Here is a 12,321-nt window from a genome sequence, read left to right as displayed (position 1 = left end):
CATAACTTTTTTTTATTTTTTTTGTTGACATAGCTGTTTGAGGGCTTTTTTTTTTTGTGTGATGAGTTTCTTTTTTAATGGCACAATTTTTGGGTACATATAATATATTAGTTAACTTTTATTAGGGGGAATTTAAAAATAATGTCATTATTCTTTGCTTTTTAAATTCAAGTTATTCCCCGTGTCACGTAAAAAATGTGTTACATTCTTCTATGAGTCGGTACAATTACATCGATACCAAATATGTATAGGTTTTATTGAATGTTTTACTACTTTTGCACAATAAAAACACTTATAGAGAAAAATTATTTATTTTTGTGTCGCTGCATTCCAAGAGCCATAACTTTTGTCGATGTAGGCTTATGGGGCATTTTTTTTTGCTGGACGAAAATATGTTGGGATACATGGGACTTGTTGATTAATTTTATTTTTGCGTTGGGTTTGCGTTGGGGATGGAAAAAAGCAATTCCTCTAATGTTTTTTTGCGTTTTTGTACAGTATTTACATTCGGTTTAAAAAACATTTATTGTTCGGGTCGTTACAATCGTGGCGATTCCATATATTTATATTTTATTTTTTACAAATGATTAAATTCAACTGTATTTAATCATTTGTTTGGTCCCACTAGGGGACTTTTCAAAACGATCTTCGACATCGCTGATATAATGTTTTGGTATATTTCAGTGTAGGTGTAAAACTGACAGGAAATCTATTAGGCCACGCCTTTGGAACGGCCAAATAGGCATGCAGCCATGGCACTATTGACCATGGCATTTAAGGGGTTAAATGGCCAGGATAGGAGTTAGTCTCTCCTATCCCGGACGTTAATCACAGTCAGGCAACCGCCGTGAAACTGCCGGAAACAGTACCAGTGCCCGCATGATCACCATCACGTACATGTTCATTGTGATGGGGGAAGAGACCCTTTCCCTGACGTACATGTACGTGACAATGCGAGAAGGGGTTAAAGGATGGCACTTGCAGTAGTTTGCCTATTTAGTACATGCTCTTTTCCTGCTTCAAATGTCTATCTTGATCTGATAACTAAACTTTATTTATGTTACACTATGAAATGAAGGCAGTCACATAATGCTGTGAAAAAAATGTCTGTAAATAATTTATTTTTTAATTAGAAATAAACTTATATGCAAAACACTTTAAGAACAATCTTGAAGACAAATTCTTCTCCATCTTCTTGACGATGTTCTTCATAGTGTTGCTAGGAGATCAATCTGTGCTGGGCAGGCTGGTCATTATCCAGACAGGCATATTGCATGGAACCTTCTAGGACTCATGAACTAGTTTGTGAAGGTTTCTTTTACCTGTAAGCTAGGGCCCCAGTTGATGTCGGATGCACTGACAGCTAGCTGTGCTTCCCTTTCCATGTAAGGACTGTTATAGACCTGGACATAATTTTGGAGAACACAGGCTACTTTGATGACAGAAGAAACTCTCCACTTATTAACCATGATCTTAAAGGTGTTCTCCATGAAGCGTCATGCCCAGTTCAGCCTGTGGTTGAAGACTCTCCTATGGCAATCCAGTCTCCTTTGCCTTGGCTATGAGTTTAGCAGGTTACATATCAAAGGGAAAGCTTCATCCAATACCTTGAAAAAAGGGACTGGATGTATGGTACATGGAACAGGAAGAGTCGCCTGGACTTGCACTATTGCTGTCCAAATTTATTGGTTAGTAAAACCTGGGAGTCTACAGTACTGCCATAGGTTGTACTGACTGCCACTATAAGGTGGACCCAGTATAGCCATTGCCTTCTAGCTTGCAACTTTGAAGACATTAGTATTTAACATAAATTAAAACTTCTTTCGTTTAACATTACAATAATAGAGATAAAAGACAATGACAGATTCCATTATGTTCTTGTACATTACCTGCTGCCTTCTACTCACTAGTACCCTCATCAGTAGGCACATATAGGGTTTTTGGATCTTAATTCTACATTTAGGATTCTCACCTGAGGTTCCTTGCGGGCTCTGGTCACTAATTATTTTAGTTTATTGGTGGTTTAAACATTCTCTACCTCAGAGATCGGATTTCCTCAGCAACCACCACTATCAAACTGGCACCTGGAGGAATATCGAAGGAGTTTTGTATTGATGTCGATACTACACTGTCAAAATCAAGGAGGAAATAACATCACCAAAATAATATGGAGATGTGGAGTGCAAAGCCCAACAGGGCTGGATCCTAGTCACCAATGTAAAAATAAGAGATCCAGACACTACATCCGAAGGAACAAACATGTATTCACCCGTGCAACGTTTCAGCTACACAGAGCCTTTTTCATGCTTGAGAAAGTCTCTGTGTAGCTGAAACATCGCACGGGTGAATACATTTTTGTTCCGTCAGATGTACTGCCTGGATCTCTTATTTTTATTTGTACATCAATACTACACTGTTCTGGCGTGTATACTAAAAAATTGCATCTAAATCAGTGGATAAAGCCACATTCCAATCCGCGTGCAGTCTGCTTGCACAGTAGCAAATCCGCGTCAGATATCAGGAGGAAATCAAGCGGATTTCTGACACAGATTCCTTTGATATTCTGTGCGAATATTCTGATAGAAAATCCTCATTCTGTGAACATACCCTGAGGATTTTGAATAGTGTTTCTTGGCCAGCCAATTCATAGCAAATGGTAGGACTAAGGCCCTATTCACACAACGGGGAAACTCGACCGTGTGACTGTTCACCCCAATGGGGCCATTCACATGGCCGATTTTTTGACAGCCCGTTTTACCGGGCTGTCAAAAAATGGAACATGCTCTATTTTGGGCCGTCCTCACGGCCACATGGCTCCCATAGAACCCTATAGGGCCGTGTAAAACAGCCGTCACTTGGATGTGATCCGAGTGACGGCCGTGTTTTCTGTCGCTCGCTTTCTCCTCCTCACAGAGTGAAGTGCATGGGAGGAGGAGGAGATTATTTGCCCGTAGCGTCAGACATAGCTTCTCCTGGAGCTGGGGGTACCGCTTCACGAGGAGCCCCTGATGTCACTATTGATATATGAACAGTGACATCAGGGGCTCCTCCTGAAGTGGAACCTCCAGCCAGAGCGTTGCCAATACTCTGGCCTTGGATTCCGCTCCAGGATGAGCCACTGGCATCACTATCCACACCTAGAGGGAGCCCCAATGGTGCTATCTACAGGGAGGGGGGTGTAGCGCTATGTACAGGGAAGGGGGTTTAGCATTACCTACAAGGGTTGCTGTGTAGCACTACCTACAAGGGTGGACAGTGAAAAACAGATGCAAAACAGGTCACAATCTGCTGTTAAAAACGGAAACACTGCCCGTAACGGATGCAAAATGGCAGAGAAAAACGGACCAAAATGGTTGTTTTTATCGGCCGACACCCGGACCATGTCGTGTGAATAGAGCAAAAAGACATTGGAGTAAAGGAGTTTGGAATAGTTGAGGATAAAATGGAGAGGTGCTTGTTGGTTGGCTTCATTGGTCAATCCGGGATATAAATTGCAGTTTGCTTGTATTAAGGGTAAGAGGAGCAGATAGAAATGTTTTTAAGTTGACAGTTATTGGTTATTACATAGACATGAGGTTGTATTATCTCATTCATTCAGGTTTCGGTACAGAATCAAAATATCACCCCTAAGGGTATTTTCACACGGCCTATTTTCGGCCGTTTTTCGGGCCGTAAACGCCAGAAAAACAGCCTTAAAAATCAGAAGCAAAACGGCTCCAAACAGCTGCCCATTGATTTCAATGGGAAAACGGCGTTCTGTTCCGACGGAGCGTTTTTCGCGTAAAAAAACGGCCGCGAAAAAGAAGTGCAGGACACTTCTTGGAACGTTTTTGGAGCCGTTTTCCATAGACTATTGAAAAAAGCTCCAAAAACGGCCGTAAAAAACGCAGCGAAAAACGCAGCGAAAATCGCGAGTGGCACAAAAAACTTCAGAAAATTTGAGACGTTTTTGACTCTGCGTGTGAACATATCCTAAGTAGTGAGTTTGGGAGACAGTGTGGAGTTCTTTGCTGTTATTGTATATTTGGACAGGTTTGCAGAGTGAAATGGTGGAAAGATGATGACTTTACTTCTAGTGAGAGGACGTGAAACAACAGACAGCAAAGAGTCAGGAATTTGTAATCATAATGATCAGAAAGATTTCAGTGTTGCCAGTAAGGTTGACATTTTCATTGCAAAATCTTTGAAATCTTAGACTATAAATTATTAGTTATATACTATAGCAAGCGTTTGTTTTTTGCAGAATTATATAGAATCTCTGTGTGTACCCAAAAGCCCAGAAAATAAGGGTATGAAATTACTTGAGGTTTTGTAGCGGCCTTATTAACTTCATGACACCATGTTCTATAAAAATAAAAAAAAGAAAGAAAACAAAAGTATACAGTACTGTGCAAAAGTTTTAGGCAGTTGGTGGAAAATGCTGCAAAGTAAAAATGCTTCCAAAAATAGAAGTGTTAATTAGTTGTTTTTTTTAATAAATTAACAAAATGCAAAGTGAATGAACAGAAGAGAAATCTAAATCACATCAATATTTGATGTGACAACCCTTTGCCTTCAATACAGCATCAATTCTTCTAGGTACAATTGCACAGAGTTTTTGAAGGAACTCGGCAGAGGGGTTGTTTCCAAACATCTTGGAGAACTAACCACAGATCTTCTGTGGATGTAGGCTTCCTCAAATCCTTCTGTCTCTTCATGTAATGCCAGACAAACTCGATGATGTTGAGATCAGGGCTCTGTGGGGGACATATCACTTCTTGGGCTCCTTGTTTTTCTTTACGCTGAAGATAGTTCTTAATGATATTAGCTGTATGTTCGAGCTCGTTTTCCTGCTGCAGAATAAATTTGGAGCCAAGCAGACACCTCCCTGATAGTATTGCATGATGGATAAGTATCTGCCTGTATTTCTCAGCATTGAGGACACCATTAGTCCTGACTAAATACCCAACTCCATTTGCTGCTTGACTGTTGCCTGCAGACACTCATTATTGTACCACTCTCCAGCCCTTCGGTGAACAAACTGCCTTCGGTTTCAGCCAAATATTTCACATTTTGACTCATCAGTCCAGAGCACCTGCTGCCATTTTTCTGCACCCCAGTTTCTATGTTTTTGTGCATAGTTGAGTCGCTCGGCATTGTTTCCCTGTAGACGGTATGGCTTTTTGCCGCATTTCTTCCATGAGGACCACTTCTGGCCAGACTTCTCCAAACATAGATGGGTGTACTTGGGTCCCATTGGTTTCTGCCAGTTCTGAACTGATGGCACTGCTGGACATCTTCTGATTTTTAAGGGAAGTAAGCATGATGTGTCTTTGATCTGCTGCACTGTTTCCTTACCGAACAACGGCGTTTACGGTCCCCAACACTGCCTGTTTCTTTGTGCTTCTTTGAAAGACCTTGAACAGCTCATCTTCATACTCCAGTCTGCTTTGAAATATTTGCCTGGGAGAGACCTTGCTGATGCAGTATAACTATCTTGTGTCTTGTTGCTGTTATCAGTCTGTCCATGGTGGACCTATGACATGAAAATGTCTTCCACAACCTCACCTTTGAAGCAGAGTTTGACTGTTCCTCATCCAGTTTTAAGCCTCCTACACAGCTTCTTCAGAAACAGTTAATGACTGTGTTTCAACCTAGATATGAAAATGATGATCCTTATCATATCTAATCCTACAAAATTCATGACTTTGTGCAAGTTTACCTAAAAGACTTGATGCTGTTTTGCATGCAAAGTGTGGTCACACCAAATATTGATTTGATTTAGATTTCTCTTCTGTTCATTCACTTTGTATTTTATTAATTGATAAAAAAAACATTAACACGTATATTTTTGAAAGCATCCTTATTTGCTGATTTTTCCACAACTGCCTAAAACTTTTTACTATCTATCTATCTATCTATCTATCTATCTATCTATCTATCTATCTATCTATCTATCTATCTATCTATCTATCTATCTATCTATCTATCTATCTATCTATCCATTCACACACTGTATATAAAAGTATATGTATAGTGAGCTATGGCCAGTATTCCAATGGAAAGCACTGACTTATTTTTTATCACTTAGTGAATGTCGATAAATGTCTTAATATTTAATTGTACATAGAATTAGAGTATTCAGCAACTTGCTGTGCAAATGTGCACTGTTTATCTTTCTACAGGTGCCATCAGATGAATGGGGGGGATATCCAGCACCTGGGAAAGAAGGAGAAATACCATGCCGAAGGATGAGGAGCGGCAGCTACATCAAAGCCATGGGGGATGATGACAGTGGGGACTCTGACACCAGCACCAAAATGTCACCTAAAGGCGCCACCCGACGGGAGAAATACCGCAGGTCTTCGAGTGTTGACCATCCCAGAAACAAGTATGAAACTTTTTTTAAGCCCTTCTTACATTATATTTATTACTATTGTAATGGATTGAGATCTGAGGCATTTATGTTTTGCTGAGTGTAGGTAGTACTGACTGCTGGTGGGATGTTGGTACATACCTGTAAGAACAATGTGGTCACTCTTAGGGTTAAATTAAAGCTTCATTCAGACAGGTGTATTGTGGTATTGTACTCATCTTTAACTGTCCACATTCCTAATCAAGCACACCCTTTGGTTCTACTGAACCAAAATTACATCCCCATAGATCCCTATGGTGCTGTAAGTTCAGTTCAATAGTACAGGTTCTATACCCAGAATACAGACAGTTAAGCATGGGTAAAATACACCCATCTAAATGAGGCGTAAGTGGCAGTGAAATAGTAATCTACAATAGTTGGTTTGTTAAAAAACATATGTGTAAAAAACAGCCCCCCAGAGGATGAGGCTGCTTATAGTGCTGGAGATTTAGCACTTTTTTCCAGAAAAAGCTTGTAGTAACGTTTTAATAGATATATTACAACTAGTTATATTATATTTATCATTAGGTATTTTAGTTTTGTATTCACATACCCTCAGAAATGCTTTGATTAGTATTCGTTGTGCATCGTCATATTTTTAATGGATGCAGTATTCCTATCTGTTTATTCAGAGGCCTTCAGCTTTGAATAAGCATCAGACACCATTGGCTGGCTTTGATATTCCCTGTGCAGGTTGAATGCACAGCTCTATCTCAACCTTATACTAAACCCTAAAATGATTTTGCAGCTCTCTTAAGTGGAAAATAATTATGGAAAAATGGTTACGTTAATACTGAAATATATTCAAAATGTCTCCCCTAGGCCACATGCTGACTAGACAGAGATTGCTACCCAGATAATTTAAATCCCATTTATTTTATTAGCACTGAACAGAAATCTAATTTGAGAATTTTCACTATAGATTTTTGCCATGATTTAATATTGAACATATGCTTGCTCTGCCTCGCTATTACATTGTGTCCGGACTGGATTTACTGCAAGTATATTTCATGGTTAGTCATGCAGATCTGCCTGACTTAGCTGAGTGTTCAGTAATGGTTGGCTCTGTGAAGAGTACTAGTACATGGAGACCAGTACAGCACCAAGGTGCTGAACTGTTGCTTTAAGAGGTTATGTATAGAAACCAGTGAGTAAATTGATTTCTGGCAGTGGTAAAGAAGAGAATATTCATTGATTGTCTGTTTGACTTTTATTAGTTTCCATATCCGCTAGATTGATGGCTACTAAAAAGGCTCAATGTCAAAAGGCCCCATTGCTTATTATATTATGCCACTTTTTTTCTGTAGGAATTTTTCATTGTAAATCATTACGTGTCTTTGTTTAACTGACTAACATATATACCAGATATGCTCCTTGTTTCCCACATTAGCTCAGTTTTTTCATCACTCTTCACTAGGTTTCCATGTAAGCGATATTCTGACTCATGTCTCTGTAACTGTCCCAGCTGCTGCACTCCACCTAAAATTCATCCCAAGGGACATGGCTATGGTCTCTCCATCTCGGGTCAGGTAAGTATTAGAACTGCATGTATTGCAATGGGAATGATGCCTGGAATTGGATGGAATGCCGGTGGGATGCATGTCCACCGAACTTTGCTTGCGTTCTGCATTTTTACAAGCTTGGCTGCTGTTTGGATGGATTACAAGGTTGGAATCACTATGCATTGAATGATTGCATTGAATGGCAGTGTGATGACCAGTCCATTTAACAGGAATGTGAATGTTGGTGAATTGGTTCATTCATAAACTGCCAGTTTAACTACCTTCATGATGAGTTCGATAAGTATATATAATGTGGTAAAACTTGCCACGTCCTACTGCAAATAATAGGACTAAAATCTCACAAAGGGCTTGCCTTGGGCTAGTACTTTGTGTTGCAATTAAATTATTTTAGCTACAAAATGTGTCAGTTTTCTTATATTTGTTCTTTATGTAGATAATTTCAGAAAAGCATTGTCCCTGTTATTTCTAATATTTATGTGCAAATATTGAAATATTTCTTTCCAGATGGGTCTGTATCTGACCTTTCCACTCATATTATCCTCATATTGAAACTCCAAACATTTTTACATTTGTGAGTAAACACTAATAATGCCTCATTTGCACGACCGTTGTGCCACTCGGGACGTTTTTGACAGCATCCGAGTGGCTTCCGATAGTCTTCACAGACCTATATTCACTTTAGTGGGTGAATCGGGTCCGTGAAAAATTATCCGAGGAAAGATAGGACATTTTCTATCTTTCCTCGGATTACTGACAGGACTCGGCCGGTGCATACGTTCATGTGCATGAGGCGTTACAGGTTGGATGGTGCTGTAGCATTTTACTTCTCACAGAATAGTTCAAATAACCAGTAATAATAGTTTTTTTTATATGCTGTCGGGTGCAACAATTTTTACTTACAACTGGATGAAAAGCGACGCTCTGTCTGTTTCAAGGTTTACAGTGTGCAGTTTTTGATATGTTGATGCATTTTTTTTAACCAAAATAAGGAGCTCATACAAAAAAGAGAAATCCACAAATATTATTTTTTTACTATTTCTGCCTTTACTGTTTCTGCCTTTGTTCTCATATACACATAATGAGCAATGTGTATACAACAGAGGAAGCAGCAGAGCCATTTTTTTAATTTTTCCTGGTAAATATGTATTTGTTGGGAGAGTATTTATGTGACCTAGCACAGCTCTGATTGTGACAAATGTCAGGCCTGAGGCTGTCATGGGTTAAGGCTCTTTTACACGGGCCAATGATGGGGTGCACGAGCGTTCATACAAGCGCTCATTACCGATCATAGCAATGTGTAAACCGGACAAAGAACAGCCAATGAACAAGCAAATGCTTGTTCAGCTGCTGATCGCATCTTATGCGGCCAAAACAATGGCGCTAGTCGGCAGCGCATATGTGTAAACTAGATGATGCATATGCATGGGGATGAATGATACGATCGTTCGTCCCCAAAATAAACAATCATTGCACCGTATGAAGGGAGCAAGCGAGCACTGATTTACAAGCTGTATTGTCGATTGGCGTTCATTTTAAAGGTGGTAAACATGGGCGATATCTGCTTTGCAGGTGAAAACTGTAGCATAAAAAAATATTCAAAGGGGTTGTCTCGTAAAGACAACCACATTTTAAAGTGAAGCTGGCTTCTTTCACCCTCGGCGATCAACTTTTATCTCTGGGGGAAGCTGTGGCCAGCAACACATTTAATAAACATTACATGTCAGCCATTCAAATGAGACAGCGACTCTCCATTGTGGTACATAGAGGGGGTTCTAAGCAGGGTACCCCCTCTATGACATCTATATGCCCTAATAGGACATATGTATAGCGAATTTCGTGGTGAGACAACCCCTTTAATATAATCATGTATCTGAAGTCTTTTCTGGCTTTTTATTATATTAATACGATTGAAGTACCAAAAATCATTAAAAAAATAAAATAAAAATACCCTTCATTAACATTGTCAGAAGAGCTAGCTATGGGGGGATCCCCTTAAATAGGATGTTGTATAGTTATCAAAGTAAATGGTAGACAAAGCTAAATACAAATTCCTCAAGGAAAAAACAGTGCCTAAAGAATAAAAAATATAAAGAAATACTTTTTAAATCAGCATGTGTAAAATCACTTCATAGTATCTGGTTATAAAAGCTAAATATACCACAATCATTGAAGGGGTTGTCTGGTTTAGAAAACCAATTTTCACATGCTGTAATTAAGGGTTAATAGACGGAAAGGTGTTTTTGTTTAGAATCGTCATCTATTAGTGGATAGCAGCTACAAAGAAACACTCTGATCAGCTTATTTTTAGACCTTTTGGACAATCCCTTTAAGGGGTTAAAAAGTCTTCAAGCATATTACTCACAATGGAGGTTTAATTTAAAGGCCTATAATTTACTAACCCTTATTTAAATGCTGCCATCACATTTTCAAAACCCCAATCCCTCAAAAGACATAAAGACATCTTGTCATTATTAACTGTTTAAATGTCATTATTATTATTATTATTAATAATAATATTAATATTAATAATGATATTATTATTATGTTAGAAATAATAGTAATTGTAATAATATTAATAGAATTCTAATGTTAGAAATAGAGATTTGTCTCTCATAGTGCTTAATTCCTACAATTTTCCTACGTCGATGCATACAATTTATACCTAGTGACTTGTTGATGTGAATCTTTTTAAGGTTGTTCCCCACTTCTTGCGCTAGGCAGGTTTTATTTAAGGGCAATTTTAATTTTCTGCTGAACATGTCACCTGGCATGTATTTCCACCGTGATTTTTTTTTGAGAGGGCCAACATCAGATATGCATTAGATTGGATTAAACAATATTCCAATAACTTCAGTATAGAAATGCAGTCTGCTTTTTGTGCTAACATTAACCTAAGGCCTCCTGCACCTGCCCATGTGCAATTTAGTCGGCATCATTGTAAGTGATATGGAACCGTATTTCCCAGCATAGTGCGGTCAGTATTGTTCCTTACTGGGTGCCATATTTCTTACCATACTCCCAACTAGAAACACAAAAACAAGTTACGTGAGTCACTGTTTAGCTAACAATGGAGCATTCTGTAATTTTTTTATGCAGATTCCGTATAAATAAAAAATGCTATATACTCCCGTAATGGCATGCCCCCATTGAAATGCACTGCTGCTGGATCTGTGTATTAGGAATACTGAAAATGCTTGTGTGTCTGAGCTCTAAAAGCTTTAGGGCACGTTCAAACGTGGCAGAATTTTTCCACTGCAAATGTTGGTGCAGATTTGGGGCAATTACGCAACAAATCAGCACGAACATTTGCATTTTTGACAGGTAATTCAAATATTGCAGATATCACAGCGGACTTGCCACAGATTTCAGATTTTGCATTGCAAAGGCTGAAATCCGCAGTGAAATTCAGTTTCTTCTCCGCAATGGAAAGAGCATGCCGCGGAGGGATAAATCTGCATCGCAGCCTAATTTCCGAAAAAAGTAATTTTCTGCAACGTCTGAACTAACTTTCCTAAAAATGTATAGAAAAAAATGAAAAAAACGTCCGCTGCAGAATTCCACTGCGGACTGTCCGCAGCGGAATGCCACAGCAAATCCGCCATGTCTGAACGTGCCCTTATAGTACTCTCACATTTAAACCTTTAAATACATTATTATCTTGGAGAGAAATCCCCTTCACATTTTTCTTCTCTTTCTAAGTATTCAAGTTTTTCAGATGGCAAATCAGCTTCAGGGTCTAAAATTCGTTTTTTTAGTCATCGATACTTAAACGCATTGCATTTTGATAAAAATATACAGCTATGGGGACCTGAGTAAGGTGCCCAGGGCTCTCGAGTGGTAATGCCTGTTAGGGTTTACCTTATATTATGCACAGGCATAATAAACTGGTGTATAATGTAAATAAGATAAAAAGTTAACATGTAAAATATATATACAGTTCTGTGCATAACTTTTAGGCAGTTGTGGAAAAATGCTGCAAAGTCAGAATACTTTCAAAACTAGAAGTGTTAATAGTTTTTTTTTAATCAATTAACAAAATTCAAAGTGAAAAAACAGGAGAGAAAACAAAATCAAATCAATGTTTGGTGTTACCACTTTGCCTTCAAAACAGCATCAATTCTTCTAGGTACACTTGCACAAAGTCATGGATTTTGTCATTTGATTATAGTTAGGTGTATGATTAACAGGTGATAATGATCATCATTTTCATATATAGGTTGAAACACAGTCATTACCTGTAACAAAAACAGCTGTGTAGGAGGTTTAACACTGGGTGAGGAACAGACAAACTCTGCATCATAGGTGAGGTTGTGGAAGACAATTTCATGTCACAGGTCGACCATGGCAAGACTGAGCACAGCAACAAGACACAATGTAGTTATACTGCATCAGCAAGGTCTCTCC

General features: G+C 38.7%; 1 protein-coding gene across 7 annotated transcripts in view; it reads left to right on the top strand.

The window, feature by feature from the left end:
- DLGAP3 (DLG associated protein 3) overlaps positions 1-12,321 on the top strand; it is a 487,940-nt gene that overhangs the window by 295,426 nt on the left and 180,193 nt on the right. For 3 of the 7 annotated variants that reach the window (XM_075853345.1, XM_075853343.1, XM_075853346.1), the window contains exons 4-5: positions 6,165-6,370; positions 7,812-7,923. The exons of 2 other annotated variants lie outside the window; for them this stretch is intronic. In XM_075853345.1, coding sequence (XP_075709460.1) covers positions 6,165-6,370; positions 7,812-7,923 — 318 coding nt within the window. The remainder of the gene's footprint in view (positions 1-6,164; positions 6,371-7,811; positions 7,924-12,321) is intronic. 2 more of the 7 variants (XM_075853347.1, XM_075853344.1) reach the window with 1 other exon arrangement.

This window comes from Rhinoderma darwinii, chromosome 2 (assembly GCF_050947455.1).
Source record: "Rhinoderma darwinii isolate aRhiDar2 chromosome 2, aRhiDar2.hap1, whole genome shotgun sequence".
Lineage (NCBI taxonomy): Eukaryota > Metazoa > Chordata > Amphibia > Anura > Rhinodermatidae > Rhinoderma > Rhinoderma darwinii.
The sequence above is the reverse complement of the archived record's forward strand: the minus strand, read 5'-3'. Positions and strand labels throughout refer to the sequence as shown.